General features: G+C 60.3%; 1 protein-coding gene across 3 annotated transcripts in view; it reads left to right on the forward strand.

Annotated features, from left to right (window-relative positions):
* The window catches only part of MGLL (monoglyceride lipase), a 101,988-nt gene extending 80,218 nt beyond the window's left edge, over nucleotides 1–21,770 (forward strand). For all 3 annotated transcript variants that reach the window (XM_056129542.1, XM_056129541.1, XM_056129540.1), the window contains exons 5-8: nucleotides 988–1,098; nucleotides 11,120–11,209; nucleotides 17,201–17,416; nucleotides 19,810–21,770. In XM_056129542.1, coding sequence (XP_055985517.1) covers nucleotides 988–1,098; nucleotides 11,120–11,209; nucleotides 17,201–17,416; nucleotides 19,810–19,935 — 543 coding nt within the window. In that variant the 3' untranslated portion in view covers nucleotides 19,936–21,770. The remainder of the gene's footprint in view (nucleotides 1–987; nucleotides 1,099–11,119; nucleotides 11,210–17,200; nucleotides 17,417–19,809) is intronic.
* The last annotated feature ends 225 nt before the right edge of the window (nucleotides 21,771–21,995 follow it).

Below are 21,995 nucleotides of genomic sequence, written 5' to 3' on the forward strand. Positions count from 1 at the left end.
TGCCTTGAGTTTCCAGGCAAGTTAGCACCTAGTAGTTCAGGCCCCTGGAGGGTGCTCAGCATGGTACCCCTTCCCTTCCCACAGAGACCCCTGAGGTCAGCAAGGTGCCCACCTCCCCGCCCTTGATGCTTCCGCTGTGCCACCCCCAAGCACTCTCCTGCCCTTGCAGACCCTCTGGCCAGAGAGAGCAGTGCCAGAGTGGGCAGGACGAGGCTATGTCCCCAACTCCACTTGTGTGTGTCCCCAACAGCCACGTGGGCCTAGGGACTCCAGGAAAGCTCCAGGATAAGGGGCCCTGAGAACCGCCAAATGTCACTGTTCAACTCCCTGCCCTCTGGCCCCCTTCCTACTGCAGTCTGGGAGAGAATTTTGAGGGTTGGGTCTGGGGAACATTTCCCCGGGTTTCTGCTCTCTTCACCCCATCTGCCAGCACGTTCCCAATTTCCACTCTTGGTTCCATCCGCTGCCACCTTCGCCCCGGGCCCCATGCCAGCTGCCGTCCACCTCCCCCTCCCCCCTTTTGCTCTCAGCACCTAAATTCCTGGGCCCTCCGACTGAACCGGAGCTGAGGGGCGAAGAATGTGTGACAACCTCTTGTGATCCGATTACCCAAAACTATTAAAAAAAAGTCTCATATTAAGCCCGACACAGCGGATGACTTGGGGATGTGCCAGCTTGGGGCTGGAAATGAAGAGTAGGAATGTGTTATTGTTTAACTTGCAGCCCACGGCAGGAACCTTATTTATATCTCTCTGAAATGTTTGCTCTCGGAAACCCCGGAGGGTGGGGGGAGGGGGGATGTGTGTGTATGATAAAATAATTGTAGATCCGGTTTAGCAGCATTCGATGGTGTCTGTTCCAAGGTAGGGCTCCTCGGGGCACCTTGCCAGGACCGTGCTTGGGGCTCCGAGGCGGGAACGGGTGCTGCACCCCCAAAGCTGGTCCCGGGCAAGGTCCCAGTGTCACTCTGGCCCTCTCATCCTGCAGGGAGGCGCCATCTCCATCCTCACGGCCGCCGAGAGGCCCAGCCAATTTGCCGGCATGATTCTCATCTCGCCTCTGGTTATCGCCAATCCCGAGTCTGCCACCACGTTCAAGGTAAACCGACTTCCCCCCTCCGTGCACTTCACATTCCCACAGGGCATCCTGCCTCGGGGTCAGAAGACCCGGGAGTTCCCCTGGGGGCCTCCAGACCTCTCAGGTGAAGACTTGGACAAGGTTCAAGCATTGTTGTGATCTTGAGGTTCCGTCGTGTCTAAAGTCCAGGCGCCTTCCCTCCCCAAAAGAAAATGACTTCCGCTTGGGGTCTGTTTTTCAAGGATGCAGGTTACGGGGAGAAAAGGTTGATCCCTGTTAGGCATTTAGCAAAACAAGATTGAACGAGTCTTGTGCAAGGAGTGGGCTGCCTCTCGTTGCCGGTCTGCTGATTTTGTGCATGGATTGTGGTTGATTAATAACCAACGGTGGTATCCGCCCTCTCTGGTTGGCCCTTCTTCCTCCATTCCTGTGCCTTTCCCCCCATTCCCCATGGCGGATCCTCCCTTTGACCCCTCTGTGGTCAGGTGACACTCACCACTGGCAAATAGGACCAGCTTTTGGTGCTGGGATAGATATTTGTGTGGGCACAGGAATCCGTAAATGCTACTGACAAATAGGACAGGAGCTTTCTCATCCCAGAAGGAAGCTGATAAAAATGAGTCTGCACTGGTGTGAAGTCCCAGCGCGGGACTCATTTTTATCTTATGCACTGTCTTCCCGCTCTGTGCTCAGGAGTGAGGGAGTTGGTGGACAGGGCAGTCGAGGCATCTGCCCTCCACCCTGTGACATCAGCAGCCAGTGACTGCAGGACCCTTTGAGTAAGGTCATTGGTTCTGATGCTTCTCCGACAGTGGGGGTCAACTCAGAGGAACTCAGAGGGAGCCATCGTTTATTTACTCTTTTTCTAACCTCATTTAAACATCATGATTTACAAAGTTGCGCATAACACAGCTGCTTTGGGTACCCAGTGTTGCCACACAAATCCCATCACCAGTGTGACCTTCCCTCCACCACCCACCCCAACGCCGGCACTCTTAGCAGGCACATAATAATTTATTCTGTATTATTTGTCACAATAAAGTAGCAAAAGGAATTATCCCAGAAAAGCATCCTGTAAGAGAAAATTTATGAAAATTGTTATATCTCACAATGGGGTTACTAAAGTCATTATTTGAGGATTTACGGAGTTTTGCCTTCTGTGTGACTGTGTTTTGCTCACGGAGGTGAGTGGGTTTCTGTGCCACTCTCCCGTCTAATTTGTGTGGGGTTTGCAGGAACCCTGCGGCTGTGTATGTGGCCGCCACCACCAGGAGCTATGGGACTTGGGCCGTTCTCTGGCGTGGGGTCTTTTCCTGGTGTCTTAGTTGTGATGTTGTGAAGCTGGGCTGTGATATGCCCGAGGCCGTGGGGTATTGGTGTGGTTTCTGGGGTTTCACGGCTTGGCGACTCAGCCTGACCCCATCCCAAGAAGACCCCTGAGCTTTCAGCCTAAAGACCAGTGTACTTGGGGGTTTCATTGACTTGGTGTCTCTTCTGAGCTTGGTGAGAATCTCTTCTAAGTGGCCCTAGAGGGGTAGGAGAGATAGTACTTACTGCAGAGGTGCGTGCCTGACCAACTTCGATCAACCCATGTTTAATCCTTTGGAATCCCATGGGGTCCCCTGAGTCCCATCAGGAGAGATCCCTGAGCACAGAGACAGGAGTAAGCCCTGAGCCCCACCAAGGTGGCCTCTAACCCCCTCCCAGAAAATGACTGTCGACAGAATATTCCTGTGGGCCAAGGCCCGTTCCCTCCCCTTCTCCATGCGGCAGGAAGGACTGTGTCTCCCGGGCTCCCCCTGAGAGACAGAAAATCTCACCTTTTGAGATGGAACTGCCTGGGCCGAGGGAAACCTGTAACTGAGTCTTGGGGCCACAGCACTCACTGGGGCTTGGTTCTGGGGGCCCACGTCCTGGATCAAACACCCGCATGCAAATCCCTGGAACCCCACCCTCGGCCCTGTCTGAATACCTGCCCCCTGCACTGAGAACTGCCTCTAGACCGGAAGCCACGTCCCCTACCCCAAACCTGCGTCTAGGGGGTCGTGGCAGAGGGGCAATGCCGTGTCTGCCCCCTCCCCTTCTAGTCCTTGCTCCAAGCAGCCCCCAGAATCTTCCTGTCCGTTTCCTTTTTACTTTGGGGGCTGTTGATGGACACAGGCCGAGATTCAGAAAACTGCATCGAGGGGACACAGAGACCTTTCATCTCCCGCACGGGCTGGGGGTGTGGGGGGTCCACTCTGCCCTCTGTCCCCACACACACACATCCAAGCTGGGCTCGGGGCTCAGGGAGTGGTCACCTCACTCCGAGCTGACAAGGTCCCACAGGCTGTCTAGGGAAGAGGCGCTCCAATTCCTGGAGAGAGCCGCTGGCCTGGCCGAGAAGCCCCCACCAGGGCAGCCCTCGCCCCAGCCCTACACCTCCCTGTCTTCACCATCTGCAGGTTCCAGGGCCCCAGGCTCCTTCCAGGGAGAGCCCCCAAATTATCCCGGGGGCATCACGCGACCTTTGAGCAGAGACGGCTGGGAAGAGTCAGGCAGCCCCCGCCCCCAGCCGTTCCCCCCAGCCCCCTCTCCCGAGTCCCTGCCCTATTGGCAGCTTCCCTCCCCACTGTGTTCCGTTTTCGATGTGCCGGGCTATATTTAGCCTGGCGGAGAGAAAGGGGGGTGCCGGGTCTTCTGGCCCCCAAACGCCGTGCCGAGGGCGTGGCTGCAGGAGCCATGAGAGGCAGGAGCCCACTGGGGAGCGGGTGGTTGGCTGGGGCTGGAGTAACAGCGGGGGGCACGGGAGCCCACCCAGGGACGCAGCTGGACTCTGGTTCTCCACCACCCCACCCCCAGGCCTTCTCTCAGGGTAACCCCAGAACCCCTCCGCTCCCCAGGGTCGAACCCCAGATCCCCCTGGAGGAGCCAGGGTCGGGGGCGGGGAACTCAGCCTGCCAGGAGGGTAATCTCCGAAGTGACCTCTCAACCTGTTGCCAGGAGGTCAGTTGGTCGTCCCTGGGGATGCCAGAGCCAACCCTGCACTTCCAGATGCTTCCACTGCCGGTCCCCCAGGCACCCCGCCAAGGAGGGAGAAGCAGCCGCCTTGTACTGTCTCATTTCCTCTCGGTCCCCGCCCTGTGCTCAGGGGAAGCGGCTCCCATCTGCGTGCAGGGACAGGAGGCTCATTGTCTGGTTCAGGGTCATCTCGAGCCCCAGCTCAGCTGCCGTGGAGGCGGGGCGCTCCCCCTCACCCCGAAATGTTGCCGCGAGCAGCTTCCCCTCTCTTGGCGACAGCCCACTCCCCATCTGCTTGGAGTGACTGAATCCTGAAGGCCCTCGGAGGGGAGGGGTGGGGGCAGAGCGTGTGTGTGTGTGTGTGTGTGTGTGTGTGTGTGTGCGCGTGCGCGCGCGCGCCTCTGTGCATGTGTATCTGTGTCTGCGCACACGCATGTGGGCATGCTTCTGCCTGTGTTTGTGCATGTGGACATGCTGGTGCATGCACATTGCATGGGTACATGTGTGTTGATGTTGTGCACGTGGACACACGTGTGCACAGTTTGACACATGTGTGCACACGCGTGTGCCTCTGTGTGTGTGTGTGTGTGTGTGTGTGTGTGTGTGTGTGTGTGTGCAGTGAGAAGCCTGGGCAATGGCCACTCTTCCAGCCTTAGGTACAGTTAGACACGGGGACCAGGGCCTTGGCTGCAACCCTGAGCCAGCCCCGGGAGCTATGTCCCCGCTTACCTGCAGGCCCGGTCTCTCAGACTTCTAGGTACGGAGGGTCCGTGGGACACGGCAGCGCCCCGCCATCTCTGCGGGGAGCCCCTGCTAGGGGTTGGACACTGAGTTTGTGGGGGAGCAGCTGCGCTGAGTGCCCTGGGCCAGACGAGAGACTCCTCTGGACCCTGTGTGTGGCTGGGGATGCTCGGCCTTCTGGGAGCAGAACTGGGTGCTGGGCTCCGCCCCCCTCCCTACGGCCCAGCCCTCTTGCCCCCTTTCCCACAGGTCAACTTGCCAGGGCCACTTTCGGGGAGAGCGATTGTAATTACCTCTCTCGGGTGGAGTCTTTGACGGCCGAAGCTTAAAAATGATCTCAGGGAGCCATTAAGACCCTCCTGATCAATACAGGCACTTGTGCTCATCTCTGACGGAGGTGACGGGGCTGCAGTGAGTCAATCCAGGGGCGCCCCAAGGGCGAGGCAAGGACACATGGCCATGTGCCATGCCTCTGCTGCCCGCAGCGCTGGAACAGGCGTTCCCTTGAAATAACGGGGGTCCTGGCGGGCGTGTGCCGGACCGCAGCCCCCGCTCCCTGCAGGGGGCTTCGCCCGCCCCTCTAGGCCACCAGCCAGGGTCTGTGTGCTGCTCTTGAGCTCGGGGGAGGCAGGTCTCTCAAGGGCGTTTGAGAGCCAGAGTCACAGTCACGGAGCCCAGAGCCAGCCCTCAGCCTGACCCGTGGCATCATTCGTTGGAGGGCGTCATTCATACAAGAGTCACTTTTCCGGAGCCTCTGTCATCCTCCGCATCTCCTGCTCCCCACCTCCTGCGCCCCCCGAGCTCCCCGGAGCTGACCTCACCTGGCCTTTGCGGTCACCCAAAGCTGGCCCGGCCTGGCCTGCTGAGGGTGGGGGCTCCCTTCGAGGGGGCCGCTCCCAGGACCCTCCCCCCACCCTCCTAAGAGCACGGCGGCTGTCTTCAACCCTGCAGGACTATCCGAAGACAGTGAAAGACTTGGCCCTAACAACATCGAGAATGGTAATAGTGTGGACTCCACCTCTTGCCTGGGTGAGCACCCCCGGCCCCCCGCTGTTTCCTCCTCCGCCGCGTCCGGTGTTGTCCCCCCATTGGAAACAGGAGTGGGGTCTCCACCCATTGGTGGCTGGCGGAGCCGTGGGAGAGAATGATGGCAGTGGGAGTGGCCCCGGGGGCCACCTGGACAAAATTGATCTCGCTGGTGTGGTGTGGGGTCTGCCTGGCTCGTCCTGCCCCCCACCCTGGATCGCCTTTGTCCTGCTTCACCCCACAATCAGCCCCTGCCTCTGTTGATCTCCCTGCCCACCCCCACCCCCCCAGCGCCTCTTCCCTGCCCCCAGCCTCTGGCCTAGCATTTCCCAGCGTGGCCAATACTGCCCCCTGGGGGTGCTGGAGCCCCAGTGCAGTCGGGCACTTTCTCTTGGCGTGCGTAAAGGGAGATTCGGGAGCTTCTAAATTAGGGCACGAATGAGTTGACCCCCCCCCCCCCCCAGCAACAGGGGATGGAGGGGGGCATCTTCTGCCGGAGTCTCCTGGCCCCGCATGGTAGTCTAAGACACTAAGCGACTTTTTAAAAAATATATTGCATTGAAAATATTTGCCTCTCCCAGCTGAGCCCTGTTAGGAAAACAGTGAACTGAGGCTGGAAAGATAGTGCCGGGCTTTTGCCTTGCACGTGGCCAAGCTGGGTTCAATCCCCTGCATTCCTTACGGTCCTACAAGCACCACCGAGTGATTCCTGAGCACAGAGGCAGGAGTATCACCAAGTGCCGCCCAAAAACAAACAGAGAGAGAGAGAGAGAGAGGGAGGAGAGGAGGAGGGACAGAGAAGGAAGGAAGAAGAGAGAGGGGGAAAGGAGGAGGCGAGAAGAAAGAAGGTTGGAAGGAAGAAGAGAGAAAGAGAAGGAAGAAGAGAGAAAGAAAGAAAGAAAGAAAGAAAGAGAGAGAGAAAGAGTCAGGGAGAGAGGGAGAGATGGAGAGAGACAGAAAGGGAGAGAGAGCGCATGTGCCAGCCAGCTTGCTGAGGTCAGGGCAGCCCAAGCATGGGTGCCTGAGGCCCCTTCTGAGGGGGGCAGCGCCCTCCCCCCGCCAGGTGCATGGTCCCCACTCTAGCCGCACCCAGAGGCTCCCAGACCGAGTGGGAGCAGCAGAAGGGCCTGAGCACGGCCACGTCTGCCCCTCGGCTGCAGGACTGGGCGGGGGGGGGGGGGGGGGGTGCCGTGCGCTCTGGCAGGCAGTATAGGCTGGGCATGGGACCCTTGACCCCTCAGCTCCCACATGCTCAGGAACATGCCTGTGTTGGTGTGCGACCAGTATTGCCCCATGATAAACGCTTACAAACAAAACCAGCCCGGGGCTGGAGTGATAGCACAGCAGGTAGGGCATTTGCCTTGCATGCGGCCAACCCAGGTGCTATTCCCAGCATCCCATAGGGTCCCCTGAGCACCGCCAGGAGTAACTCCTGAGTGCAGAGCCAGGAGTAACCCCTGTGCATTGCCAGGTGGGACCCAAAAAACCAAAAGGAAAAAAAAAGCCAAACAAAACCGGCCTCTCCGGTGGTTTCCAAGCCGTGTCTGTCTCCCTTTTTTTTGACACATGGCAGAGGATTGAATCCAGGGCCTCATGCATGCAACTGACCCCAAGATGCCTCTGCCGAAACGTTTCAGATACAAGACTGTGCCCCCCTACCCCATAAATTAAACTTCACAGCGTCTCTGAACACCCCAGGGGCCAGTGGGAAGCAGGGTCTCAATCCTTCGCTGGGGCATCCCACAGAGCAGCGAGCCCAGCAAGGAGGGCACAGACCCTCCGACAGGCTGGGCTGGCAAGGTAGGTGAGGTGCCTGGAGGTTTCTGCCAGCCTGAGATACACCCTGGGCACTTCCAGGGAGTCCCCCTGGAAGGGGGGTGCAGGGGTCCTCACCCTCTCCTCCCGTGCCTGCTCAAGGCTCATGTCTCCTAGTGTGTCTCGGGATTCACTCATGGGGGACTGCGGGGACCTATGGGGTTCAGCTCAGTGTCAGGATCCCACATTGTGGGGTCAAGGAGAGAGAGAGCTGTGTCCATTGCCCCCTGTACCCCGGGGCTAGGCCCCTGGTCTCTCTGTGGAGGGTGTGGCTAGGAACTAGCCCTTTGGGCTACAAGAGCCCCAGAACCGGGAACAAAGGCCCCCTCCTGCCTGGGGCCACTGGGGCAGGAAGTGATGCATCTAGTGAGTGGTCCATCATGCCCCCCAGACCCCCATCCCCAACCCCACCCTCACCCCACTCCCTCCAGCCCCAGGCAGGCCACCCACGGCCTTGCCCCTTCCCCCGGCCTTCTGTCTGCGTGTCTTGGGCAATGGGTTGTTGGAGCATCTGTGATTAAGTAGCCAGACAGGAACTGGAAGAAGGTCGGCTGAAGCACTGTTAGTGATGGTGCCAGCCCTCGCTCGGGTGCCGGGGAAGCCCCGTGCTTCCAGGACTCATCGTCTGCTTATAGCTTGCCCGTGAAACTCTCTGGGGAATCACTGTTCCCTGCAGAGTCCCCTTGTCGCTCAGAAGAGAACTTCCCAGGAAGACATGGCAGGTGTTATCGGGGATTCTGTCCCCATTGGCAAGCCCTACCTGATTCTCCTGCTCCCCTCGCCCCTGCGTGCCCCCCACTTCCGAATACACTGTATCGGGGTCCTGGGCCCTGGCTCATCTCTCTTGACCCTCCTGAGACTAAGCTCAGAGCCGCCTCTTCTGGCAGGAGATATCTTGGCTCTTTGGGGTCTCGATGCTTTGGTGTAAAGACGTACCCCCCAGGGCTGGAGTGATAGCACAGTGGGTAGGGCGTTTGCCTTGCACACGGCCAACCCGAGTTTGATTCCCAGCATCCCATATGGTCCCCCGAGTACCACCAGGAGTAATTCCTGAGTAAAGAGCCAGAAGTAACCCCTGAGCATTGCCGGGTATGATGCAAGAAAAAAAAAAAAGACGTACCCCCCTAGACAGAGCCCAAGCTTCAAGTTCAAAGATGCATCTGTCTCTGGGTCAGGGACAAAGAACAAGCATTAAGGTTCTCACCTTGCACGCGGCTGACCCAGTTTCAATCCCTGGCACCCCATGTGGTCCCCCAAGCACCACCAGGAGTGATCCCTGAGTGCAGAGCCAGGAGTAAGCCCTGAGCATCACCGGGCATGCCCCCAAAACCAAAAGATGCATCTATCTCTTTGCCCCCAGCTGGTTCTGGCCTGCCCAGGTCCACACAGAACAGGGAGGCTGGCAGGAAACCCCAAACTGCCAGCAAGCAAGGAATATGGGGTCAAGTGCCGAAGAAATGGGCCCCTGGTGGCCGGTGTCTCTCCTGCCCCTGCCCCTGGCATGTGGCATCCCCTGAGCTGGGCCTGGCTCCTGGCCCCAGCCCCAGGAACTGTGGGAAGCGGGTCTGTGGAGAGACAGCAGGGTCCTTGGAAGGGCACACAGTGTCACGCACAGGACAGTAGCTCCATGCGGTGGGAGCCATGCAAACACCATACCCTGGAAGGGTTCGTTCTAGAAATCACTGTAAATCACACATTCAGCATGTTTCTAAGAGGCCCAGAGGCAGGTTCCTGGACTCTGCCGCCTTGTGCAACCAGCGGCCGCCAAAGCCGAGGGGCAAGGTCCACCCCCTCCCTGGGCGCCGGCGGACACGCCCATTGGTCAGTTTTCCTCTGCGTGTAGCCAAGTTTGCACCTTTGAATGTAGATTCCACCTTGGGCGTCTAGTGCTCAGAGGAGCCCCAGTTCCTGCACTCCACACAGACGTCGGGCCTGGGCCCGGCCCTGCCCTGCAGTTTCCTCCCCTCGGCGGTCTCAACGCTCCCTTCCCGGGAGGTGCTGTCCATGGAGCTGGCCAGTGGCACCACCTCCACCTCCACCTCAGCCTGCAGCTCACACTCATCCCAAGTGGCTCCCGGGCTCAGTGCTCCATGCTGGAGCCCCTGTTCTTTCTAATCAGCCCATCCAGCCAGGCAGGGCAGCATGGCCCAGGGACGGCAGCCAGTCGGCCTGATGGGATGATCTCACCCTGGACGTGACATTCGGGGCTCAGTGCGCCACACAAGTGTCAGAGCGGAAAGCATCCCTGACAGGTTCTGACATGGGGTCTCAGACCCACGCGCTGCTCTCAGGCCAAAGCCCTTCTCGTGGGGCTGGAGCGATAGCACAGCAGGTACGGCTTTTCCCTTGCTCGCAGCTGACCCAGGCTCGATTCCCAGCATCCCACATGGTCCCCCGAGCACCGCCAGGAGTAATTCCTGAGTGCATGAGCCAGGAGTAACCCCTGAGCATCGCCGGGTGTGACCCCCCCCCCAAAAAAAAAGAATTTGAGCCTCCAGCAAATAGGGCATTTGCCTTGCATGCAGCTGAACCCGGGTTCGATCCCCAGCATCTTATAGGGTCCCCCAAGCAGTGCCAGGAGTGATTCCTGAGTGCTGAGACAGGAGTAACCCCTGTGCATTTCTGGGTGTGACCCAAAAAGAAAAAAAAATCGAGCTTTGGCCTTTGTGTCAGGATAAAGGGGGCTGAGTGCCAGGACCGGACGTGACACCCCAAAGGTCAGTCCCAGGAGGGGTTGTAGACCCCCTGGTCCCCACCAGTAGCTCTGAGGGGAGACTCCCATCTCAGCAGTGTCCAGGAACCCCATGCCCGCCACCTTCCACACGGTTCTAATTTCAGCCATTCACAGCTCACTTCTGAAATAGCATCTCCCCCGTGATTGTGTGTGTGTGTGTGTGTGTGTGTGCGTGTGTGTGTGTGTGAGCACGGGACCGACGTGAGAACAGGCAGAGCCTGTGTCCCGGCTCTCACCTCTTCCGGGCAGACACAAACGGGCAGGCCAGCCGACGCGGGTCGGGGAGGCTGATCCCTGAACCAGCTGAGGCAGGAGCAAGGCTGTGAAATGCAGGGTGCCCCTCTGGGCAGCTGGGCAGAGGGGCTCCGTGGTGTTCAGAGGTCGTGTCCACGTCTACAGCCCTGAGGGTCGCTTGACTCCCGCCAGGAGCCCCCTGCCCGGGCGGGTCAATACATGCAGCGCTGGGTGTGATGGGTGGATTCTTCCCGACCCCAGTGTCCCCGCGGCTCCCCGGCCTCACTCCCGTGGCCCCCGGCATTTCTGCCCCTGCTGTGGGGGTTCGAGGCTCCCCCAGAGAAGCGCCTGGTGCCCACACAAGAGCTCAGAATTCACAGTCGATGGGAGAGCGACCATGCCGTGACCCCCAAGACAGACCTGCCCTTCTGGGCAGGAGCCAACCACCCACGGGCCCTCTTCACCCTCACCCGTGTCTCCCCTGCCCTCTAGGTCCTCGCCGCGAAAGTGCTCAACTTCGTCATGCCGAACATGTCCCTGGGGCCCATCGACTCGAGCATGCTGTCCCGGAACAAAGCCGAGGTGAGACGCAGCCTCTGGTTCTGGGCCGGGTGGGGCGGGCCCAGCTCTGCGCACATTGGCCACTGACCGGATGCTTGCATCTGGGACCTCCCTGCAAGCGACCAAAACCCACAGCCAACGATGAAAGCCAGAAGAGCACTGTGGGGGAGGGTAGGCACAAGCCCCTGATGCCAGCAGAGCCAGGTGTGGGGGTCTCGGTGCTCGGGGCCTCTCGCGTACCTTGATTCCAGGCCACCAGTCCCAAGCAGAGGCAGAGATGGCTGGTCCCTCAAGGTGGATTGTCACTATTGCCCTAGAAAGGGGGGGTGTCTACCCCGCCCTGCCTCCCACACAGAGTAGAGCCCAGTTCCTGCAGATGGAAGGACGGACATGGGCCAAGTCCAACATCCTATGTCCACCCATGGACAGGGCAGGGCGGGGTGGGCGTGACTGCAGAGGTGGGGTGATCAGAGGAAGAAAGTTCAGAGATGGGGCTGCCAGAAGGGCCCCGTTCACAGGACAACCAAGAATCTGGTCGGCCAAGCCCTACCAGGCAGCAGTTAAGTGGCAAGTGGGTGAACTGAGGTAAAATGATAAGGTACTTCACGAACCCCGTCCCCAGAAGCCACTTCCCCCTCCCCCCAAGTGTAGGGGAACAACAGTCATGCCAGGACCCCCAGAGCAGCTTTGCTTTTTCAAATCTGAGCCCCTGGGGCACTCCATGGGTCAGAAGCCCCTTTGGGACCTCCTTCTGTTTATGACTCAGGGGTCACAGAGAGGGAGCCGGGTGCTGAGAACAACCTTGGCAGGCAGGAGCTCCGGGTTCAATCCCCAGAACCTTGCAAAAACAAAAACAACGAACAAACAAAACGAATCTAAGCAAACAAAAAAGAAAACCAAATAGCAGAGAACAGGTTGCATGGAAAAAAAAAATACCAACTTAGGACCCAGAAAGACCAAAGTCAGGCGTGCTGTCGTGCTGAAGTTCGACTTGAATGAGGTTGACAGCGCCCCCATTTCACAGATGAGGAAAGAAAAGATCCAAGTTCAAGTCACCTGTCCCGGGGCGTGGATCAAATCACAGCCGAACCCGTGTCATTCACAAGCCCCTTAACCCCTGAGAGCCAGCACTGCCCCGTGAGGCACTCGGCCATTCCATAGGGAGGGACCATGGCTGCAGAACCACAGTTCCGCGTACCACATGCCCTGCGTGCCACCCTCAGTGCCATGCTCCATGTGCCACGTTCCGTTTGCCGTACTCGTGTACACGTGCGTGCCATGCTCTTAAGTGTATACCACACTCGTGCCACGCTCGCTCTGGGGTGGATCTGAGTAGCGGGGCCCCAGCCAGCCTCCTCTCCCGTAGAATAGCTGTGGCTTCAAAGTGCAGCCCTGGGGCTGGAGTGATAGCACAGCGGGTAGGGCGTTTGCCTTGCACGCGGCCGACCCAGGTTCGATTCCCAGCATTCCATATGGTTCCCCGAGCACCACCAGGACCAATTCCTGAGTGCAGAGCCAGGAGTAACCCCTGTGCATTGCCAGGTGTGACCCAAAAAGAAAAAAAAAGTGCAGTCCTAGTAAAACCAGTTATCTCTGCAGCAGCAGCAGGGGAACAATAATGGAGAGAGAGAGAGAGAGAGAGTGAAAGGGGAGAGGAGAGAGAGAAGGGGGAGAGAGGAGGGAGGGGAAGGGAAGGGGGAGCGGGAGAGAGTGAGGAAGGGAGAGGGGAGAGAGAGGAAGGAGACGCACCTTTGAGACCTTCAAGACGTCGAGGTGCAAACCCCAAGGTGTGTTTGTCTTACACCAGGGTCCAAAGGCAAAACAGAAACAGTCAGAGAAATGATTCCAGATCCGCTTTATTTCAGAGTGGCTCATTTCCGAGCCCTTGCTTTTGGAATCATGAAAAATTCCACTGGGGACCTCGTCCCCCCACCCCTCCCTGCCCCATGTGCCCCGCTCCCCGATTAGCAGGGCCAGCACATGCACAAGTGAGCTTGACTTTGGTGTGGTTCTGGTTTGCTTTCCGGGGGATGGGGAGTGAGTCATCCCCAGCTGTGCTCAGGCCTCACTCCTGGTGGGCTTCTTGGAGGGATGCCTGTGGGATGCCAGGGATCGAACCCGGGTCAGCTGTGTGCAAGGCGAACCCCCCCCGAACCCCTGTTGTGCCCAGAGCTCACTGATGATGTTTCTTTCTGTTGTTGATTACAAGGAGGTGACAACAGGGGGCGCTCGTTTCACCTGGCAGGTGGTGGGAGGGGGTTTCCCCGGGGTTCCCAGGCCAGGCCCGGGTGCTCACGCTCAGCCAAGCTGACACGGGGTCTTTAGCCCTGCTGACGTGTGTCATCATGCAGCTGACGGTGGAGAAACACACCGTGGCTACCTCGCGGCCGCCTACCTGCCCTGATGCTTGTGTGGGGTTCTTTTACATCTGTGGCCGTGCTCGCCACGGGGTCCCACCCCCTTTTGTGGTGTTTGCCCACGCCTGACTGTGTCACGGTGGGGAAGCACAGGCCACACTGGGGGTCCCAGGCCACTGAGCTATCGGGATCACACTTAGCGTGAGTGGGGAAGCCAGGCTGCAACCCTGAGACCACACCTGGGCCCAGAATTTCACAGCAGACCTTTGGGGTCAGAGTCTGGATTTTTGGTGGCCCCGCAAGTGAAGTAGGTCACTTGACCGTTTGAGGCAATTGCTCAGCCGATGTGGGACTTTTCTGAGCACTTTGGCTTGGGTTTATTGATTTAGCTCTTTTGAAGAAGCCGCACCCAACCGTGCTGCGGGGTGGGGTGGGGGTGGGGATCAAACTCGAGGCCTTGCATGAGCTCAGCCCCCTCCCCTAAACAGCTGATCTATGGAACGGCAAGCTGTTCCGGCTGGAAACAGGAGTTGCGGGAGCTCCCCTACACCCCAAGAACCAGCCCTCCCGCTGCTCTGAGCCTCCTTTGAACATGCTGCTAAGCTTTTAAAAATAGCAGCTCCGAAAGGCGTCGCTGGCTGCTGCCCGCGGGGCCAGACACAGCCCGCACTGTGCTCGGAGGCCTCAGGAGGGAGACGCTGCCCCAGAGCACAAGTGTGGGGGCAGGGTCCCACGCGGGTGGGGGCGACCCCTCCTCTCGGGAACGGCCTCGCTGCGAGAATGCCCAGAGCAGGATTCGCTGGGGAGTCACCCACCGTGGCAGGGGTCCTCACAGCGCCCCAGGGACTGCACAGGCCCCAGCACCCAGCTTCCTGCCCACAGAGGCGCTCCCTGCCCAGCCGTACGTCCCAGGACCCCGGGCAGCACCCCGCCCCCTGCCCCCAGCCCAGCCCGGCCTCCAGAACCCTTCTGCCCAGCTCCTGGAAGTCCATGTCAGTACCAGGCTTTGCATTTGTGGACGCTGAGGCCCAGGAAGGGCAAGTCCCTGGCCTAAGCAGACGCAGCCAAGTCAGAACTAGCACCCAGATTCGTCTACTCCCAGCCAAGTGCTCTTGGCACTGAAATCCTGAGAATTTAAATAAAGGTTGCTGGGGGGGCGGAGAGGGTAGGCAGAGAGATGGAACAGCACGGAGGGCGCATGCTTTGCACACGGCCCAACCGGTGCCAGCGCTGGCACCCCAGATGGTCCCCCGAACCCCACCAGAAGTGATCCCTGAGCACTGTCGGGTCTGCCCTACACTGCAAAAGGAAAAAAAAAAATTCCAGCCAAGCACTTCCTGTTTGCCTCCACATTCCCTGGGCTGAGCTCTGGGGTATGACACAGTAATGATGCCACGCCCGCCCAGCAGTGGGGCTTTCGGGATTCAGTGCCCTTCCTCCCCCCCAAGAAGCCTGGAAGGTTCTCCAGACCTCTCCAGCCAAGAACCCATGGGGAAAGAGGAGGGTCTGTCCCGAAACCCCAGGGCCTCCAGCCCAAACACCGTCAGTTCCGAGCCCCTGGGTACGGTGCTTCAGGGATTGGGTGGTAGCCGGAAGCCTTGACCCAACCCTTCCATGTCATCCCTTACTGAGGCCCTACACAGTGGTCAGGATCCTTCCAGAACCAAGTCCCCATTCCCCATATGCACACCCAGTACTGGTTTAGGTCCCCACTGGTGGGCCGCATGGCACATTCAGGGCTCCCCAAGAGCTTTGAGGCTTGGCCCTCCGCTCCCCTTATTCCCACCTCGCCCCCGCCCCCATCTTTCCAATGCTCTCCATCCCATTCCCTAGGGAGGCCGCATTCCTCAGGGCCCTTGGCAAGGTCCCAATGGGTCCTGAGAAGCTCAGCCCTGGTGAGGCTGCGGGCTGAGTGTCACTCCAACTGAAAACAGCCCCACTCCCCTGAATTACTCCTGGTGGTGCTCGGGGGACCCTGTGGGATGCTGGGAATCGAACCCAGGTCTGCCGTGTGCAAGGCAAACGCCCTACCCGCTGTGCTATCGCTCCAGCCTTTTAAAACAACATTGCACCTGCCCCCAGCCCCAGCCGCTCAGGGATGCCCCATCGAGGGGACTGGCTGACTGGCATAGTTTTGTTGGAAGCAGCTAAAAATTGACCAGTTTTTTTTTTTTTTTGGCCTTTTGGGTCACACCCAGCGATGCACAAGAGCTACTTCCAGCTCTGCTCTCAGGAATGAACCCCTGGCGGTGCTCAGGGGACTACCAGGGATACCGGGGATCCAGACAGCTGGGTTGGGATGCCTGCGTATGGAGGGGTCCCCCTCACCCGATTTTTATTTATTTTTGCTTCTTGGGTCACACCCGGCGATGCACAGGGGTTCCTCCAGGCTCTTCACTCAGGAATTACTCCTGGCGGTACTTGGGGGGACCATATGGATGCTGGGAATCGAACCCGGGTCTGCTGCATGCAAGGCAAACACCCTACCAGCTGTGCTATCACTCCAACCCCTGGTCCTCAAACTCTTTACCCCATCAAAAGCAGCCTTTTAAAGCAACATCTCCCAGCTCCCAAGGGAGGGCGGGGCGTGAGTGAGTGGCCCTGCCCAGTCTTCCGGTCTCCTGTTCCCCTAAATGCCTTTGCTCCCCGCCTTCCTTCTTGCTGGGGGGAGGGGGCACAGGAGGCAGCTCCGAGCAGCGGAATAGCCCCCCACAGAAAGCCAGTGGCGGGGCTGGAGCGATAGCACAGCGGGGAGGGCATTTGCCTTGCAACCGGCTGACCTGGGTTCGATCCCCAGCATCTCATATGATCCCCCGAGCACCGCCAGGAGTAATAATTCTTGAGTGCAGAGCCAGGAGTAACCCCTGTGCATCATCGGGTGTGACCCAAAAAGCAAAAAGAAAAAAAAAAGAAAGAAAGAAAGAAACCCAGTGGTTCTCTAGAGACAGGGGTACCCCGACACCAGCCAGACCTGAGACAAAAAATAAGGAGATCTTCATGGGGCTGGGGGGCGGTATGGCTCCCTGTCAGAGAGCCTGGGGCTGCAGACCCCAGGAACACAGTGGCCGCCCGCAGCCTCTAGAGCCCCTTCCCCCAGAGGTGTCAGCCGCCAAGATGAGGAAAGTGAGTGAAGGGGTTCAGTGGCCTCACCCCTGCCCTCGGGGGAGGCTGTGAGAGTCTAGAAATGTCTCACCCACATTCTACAAGGCAGATGCCCCATCTCTGAGTTGACAACTCAGCAGCTAGAGGCAGGAGTCAAGCCAGAACCCATTTGGGCCAGGGACAGCCGGGTGGGAGGGGTCAGGCTCTGAGCCATGCCCAGGGAGGGTGCGGGGTGAGGGCCCCCAACAGTGTGGCCAGAGGTCTCCTGCCCCCCCATAACCTCCCTCCTCCGCGTGGCCCACAACTGCTCCCGAGCCCCAGGGTGGTATCCTGCACGGGGTCCTTGGGGTCCTCACCCACTTCCTGGCGTTGCCCCTTCACCCCTGCAGCTGTGCGGATGCGTGTCAGGGCCCCGCTCTGCCGGGGCCGACCCCAGTCCCGTGGGAAGGAGCCCAAGCGAGAGCCACGAGGGGCAGGTGGAGGGTGAAGGGGACCCCTCCCTCCCCCAGCGCCCCCCCGGCCCGCCCCAGCCTCAGCGCCGCCTCGCCCACAGGTGGACATCTACAACGCCGACCCGCTCATCTGCCACGCGGGCCTCAAGGTGTGCTTTGGCATCCAGCTGCTGAACGCCGTGTCCCGCGTGGAGCGTGCCCTGCCGAGGCTCACGCTGCCCTTCCTGCTGCTGCAGGGCTCGGCCGACCGCCTGTGCGACAGCAAAGGGGCCTACCTGCTCATGGAGTCGGCCCGGAGCCAGGACAAGACGCTCAAGGTGATGATGCCCGCGGCCGTCCCCGCCCCCCACTCCCACCGGGCCCTCAGAGGGCGCAGGCTGAGCTCTGAGCAGGGCAGGGAGGGTCCTTCGTCCAGCCCAGGGTCCCAGGGCCACGCGAGGCCTCCTTGGGCACTGGCAGGGGTCTGTGAGCCCGGCGCAGGGGACAGCCACAGCTGGCCAGAGGTCCACTCGGAGAAGAAGGAGGTTCTGGGGCCAAGAGGTGATGGCAGGTCTGGGGCGTAGCAGCCGGACATGCCCGCTGTCCGCCTGGCCCTCACCACTGAGCCCAGGTGACCTCCAGGCGCAATCCTGGTCAGGAGGCCCCCATTGTACGCTCAGCCTTTTCGTGGACACTGAGACCTTGGACTCGGGGACCCTGAGCCACCTCCTGCCGGGAAGCAGGAGAGGGGCCGTGAGTTCCCCACCCCCCGGGCCCGTCCCCACCCCACTGGCCAGTGCTCCATCAGGCGAAAGACCTGGGGTCCCACACAGACCTGCCCGTGACCGCGTCAGGGTGGGTGTGAAGAGCAGGTGGCAGAGATTGGGGGCTGAGCACAAAAGGGACACACCCAGGGGTCCCGCCCCAGCAGCCCCAAACCGCTTGAGGGGTGCCAAGAGCCCTGCAGAGCACAAACGGCCTCCACCTCCAATTCACCCCATCTCTCACCCTGAAACCCGGGCACCAGGCCAGGCCTGGAGGGCCAGAGGGGCAGGAGGGTTCAGGCGCAGGGTCCCCCTGAGGTCCAGCTGAGCTGAGTGAGGGTCAGGGAGAGGGCGGCTGAGTCTCCCACAAAGCAAAACCACCAGGGGGCGCCTCACCCTCTGTCCCAGGCTGGACTGTCTGACCTTTTACCCCGAGTTTGTTGCTTGTTATTTTGGTTTTGGTCTTTTTGTTTTGTTTCATTTTGTTTTGTTGCTTTTGGGGTCACACGCAGCAATGCACAGGGGTTCCTCCTGGTTCAGGCACTCAGGAATGACTCCTGGTGGTGCTCGGGGATGCTGAGAATCGAACCCAGGTCGGCCGCGTGCAAGGCAAACACCCTCCCCGCTGTGCTATCTCTCCAGCCCCATGGTTTTGGTTTTGGGATGCAACAACTTTATTCAAAGGAAAGTGCAATGGAATCTGTTGAAAACTGAAAAGAAAAGTGGCTTTTAGGGCTGGAGCCATAGCACAGCGGGGAGGGCATTTGCCTTGCACATGGCCAACCTGGGTTCAATCTCCAGCATCCCATATGGTCCCCCAAGTATCGCCAGGAGTAATTCCTGAGAGTAGAGCCAGGAGGAACCCCTGAGTATCGTGAATGTGCCACCCCTCCCCAGTTAAGTGGGGGTGGTATTTCGAACCGGCCAGCCCTCAGGTACAGAACCAAGTGCAGAGTGGATTTCCTGTGGACGTCGGAGTAGGACAAGTTGTGTTTGCCCACAGAGACCTGCTGGTTGCGGGGAGGGGGGCGGGGAGGGTGCCCTTCTTGTCCTGGAGTTTGACATTCCCGTGGACTCAGAGCGTTCCACAGACTCCTGGGTATCCCTGCCCTCCTTCACCCTGCTCAGTACCCCATACTTGCCGTCCATCCACTCTGTCTTGGCAGTGCAGGTGGAAAACCAGGAGCCGTTGGTGTTGGCTCCAGCATTTGCCGTGGACAAGAGGCCAGGCCCCAGGTGCTTCGGGATCAGATTCTTGGGGTGCACACAGTCAGAGTTGGTGGGAGGGAAACCTCATGAATTCATTTCCCTCCTGAGGTCTCTGCAGGTTGGAGGGGCTGTGGGTCGCGGACAGACCCACAGCCCTGCCTGGGCACTAGCCCCACAGCGCAGAGGGACAGGCATCCCGGCGTCCATGGACACGTGGCCACACAACGGGGGGGGGGGGGTGCGGTCAGGCTTGGAAGGAGGACACAGACCCCTGCTGCCACGTGGTCAGAGCAGGTCACCGAGGCACAGAGCTCTCGTGTGGTCTGAGCAAGGGGGGGAGGAGGGACGCAGGAAGGGGCGGCGTAAGCTTGTGCTAAGCTTGTGCCACCGCTGACCAGCAGCTAGAAGGGGTGAGTGTCCGAGCAGAGCATTGGCAGCCTGGGTGGAAGATGAGGTCAGCACTGACCCTCACCCTGTGGGGGGGGAGGGGCGAGCGCATCTACCCACACCAGCTGCAGGGGGCGCTGTGGCATCACAGGCTTGTTCAGAGGTTAAGAGGGAGAAGAGCCCAGGGACGAGGGACAGGCAGGGCGTGATTCTGGGTGGTCACCCAGCAGACAGAGACATTGCCATTTTGCAGGCCTCTGGGCCAAGGAGCCACCAGCAGTGGGGATGTCGGTGTGCAGGGCCAGGCTCTTCCCCCCCCAGAGGGGATGCTGGGGGCCCTCCGCCCACCTGAGCTCCGCCCTCTCTTGCAGATCTACGAAGGTGCCTACCATGTCCTCCACAAGGAGCTTCCCGACGTCACCAGCTCGGTCTTCCGCGAGATCAACATGTGGGTGTCTCAAAGAACAGCGGCCGCCAAGGGGTCCTACTCGCTCTGAGTTCCCGGGGAAGGGGCCTCCCGCGGGGTGGGGGGCGACGGGGGCGGTGGGGGCGGGGCCGGCTGCTTGCGGGTGGGGCTTGCAAAACACAAACAAAACAAACCCAGGGGAAGAAACTTGCCCGACGTCGAGGCGTCCCTTAGTGCACCTGACTCAGAAACCAGAACTTGCTCTCAGCCAGCCGCTGGCGCCGCCAAAGGGACAGCGCAGAGCGGGGTGACCGTCCCCCCCCCAGGGGCCATGAAACCGAGCAAAACCTCTGCCCCGGCTCCCCGGTCCCCCCCAACCTCCCCCCTGCCCAGGAACCCTGGAGGGCACCTGATGGCAATAACAGGAGCCTCCCTGGACCCCCAGCCCTCACCCACCTCCGGCAGCACCCCGGGGTAGAGGGGGGGCGGTATACCCCCAAACTTCCAAAGGCACAAGCCCCAGGCTGCGGGTTGCCAGGGGTCCCTGGGGTGCTGAGGGCGGGCTGGAACTGCCCGCCTCCAGGGCTATGTGTATCGGGGTCCCAGCGGGTCCCCGGCCTGGAGAGCTGAAGAAGAGAGTCTAATATATAGAAGAGTCTAAAGCAGAGACTATTTTGCTGACAGGGTGTGGGGGGTCCTGCAGGCCTGGCGCCTCGGGGCCCCTCGAGGGAGCCTGTGCCCGCTCCCCCTGCCCGCCTGCAGCCCGGCTGGCAGGACAGAGACTTGGCCGGAAGGGGGTGCCAGCACCCCCAACTTGCCTTCCCCGCCCCCCCCCCACACACCACTGCCCTCCCTTAGTTCCAGCAATAAACGGGAACCTACCACCAGGGGGCGACATTCAGCTCCTACTTGCACTTGGGACTCGCTGTTACCTCATGAGTCCCCCCCAGAGCCAGTGTGACCCCCCTCCTGTCGGGGGGTCACCTGCTCGGCCTTAGAGCGCAGCGCAAGGGGCCCCAGGGCCCCGGATGAGCTGGCCACCCCCACCCCTGGGAGCTGGGGGCCCTCCCCACGCCCTGTATTTTCAGGGGTGGTTCTGGGTCCCCGCCAGCAGGTGGCGCCCGGCCCTCCTTGAAGGCCTCTCCCGCAGGGGCAGTTTGGGGGGGTCTCTCACCCAGGCCCCCACCCCGGCGGCCTCCGCTGCACCTCCAGCTCCACTTAGGAGCAAACGCCGGCTCAGGAGAGCAGGAGCCTCCACGCTGAGGCCCGGGGCCGCCCCCCTAGAATGTTGGTGGCCACCCAGGCCGCTCAGCGCTGGGCATTGGACCACCCAAGTCGCTTCCATGGACGCCCCCACGTGACTGGGTCACTGCCCCAGAGCCGGCCCCGACCCACCTTCCACAGGGCATGACCAGGGCCCGGCAGCTGGGCTCGGCCTGGCACAGGGCTGAGTGGCACTGCAGGTCCGGAGGGGTCTCTGGGCCATGGGCAGCCTGACCCGGGACATCAGGATGTGGGGGGGGTGGTGAGAGGCTGCCAGACAAACCCCACCTGGGGGTCCCCCAGCCAGGCCTCAACCCCAGCACCTGCCCCACCTGTCCCCCCACCTGTGCCTCTGTGGGCACAGATGAGACGCCTCCTGCACTGGGAGGGGGCTGGGCGGCCCCCCACTTCCCCGCCGTCTCGGGGTGCCGGGTCACAGTGGGAGTCCCCGGCTCGGCTCTGCGCGCCAGGGCCCGTTCTTCCTCTCGCCCACCGAGCACTAGCAGAAACCAGTAGGGTCCCCGCAGCTTCCCAGCAAGTCAGTCTGTCACTGTCCCCGCGGCTCCGCACAGCCCTGCGCCCGGCCAGCCCGCGGGGACGCGCACCTGGTCACAGGAACTGATGTACACCACGGCTAACCCTAATAAACACGTCTCCTGACCGGCCGCCATGTGAGCCTGTGTCCCTGTGTGTCTGTGTGTGTCTGTGGATGCCTGTATGTGTGTCTCTGTGTCTCTGTGTGTGTGGATGCCTATATGTATGTCTGTGTGTCTCTGTGTGTGTCCGTGTGTCTATGTATGTGTGTGTCTCTGTGTGTCCGTGGACGCCTATACATGTGTCTCTGTGTGTCTATATATGTCTGTGTATCTCTGAAAATCTGTGTGTGTC

The sequence above is a fragment of the Sorex fumeus genome, unplaced genomic scaffold, assembly GCF_029834395.1.
Source record: "Sorex fumeus unplaced genomic scaffold, SorFum_2.1 ptg000072l, whole genome shotgun sequence".
Classification (NCBI taxonomy): domain Eukaryota; kingdom Metazoa; phylum Chordata; class Mammalia; order Eulipotyphla; family Soricidae; genus Sorex; species Sorex fumeus.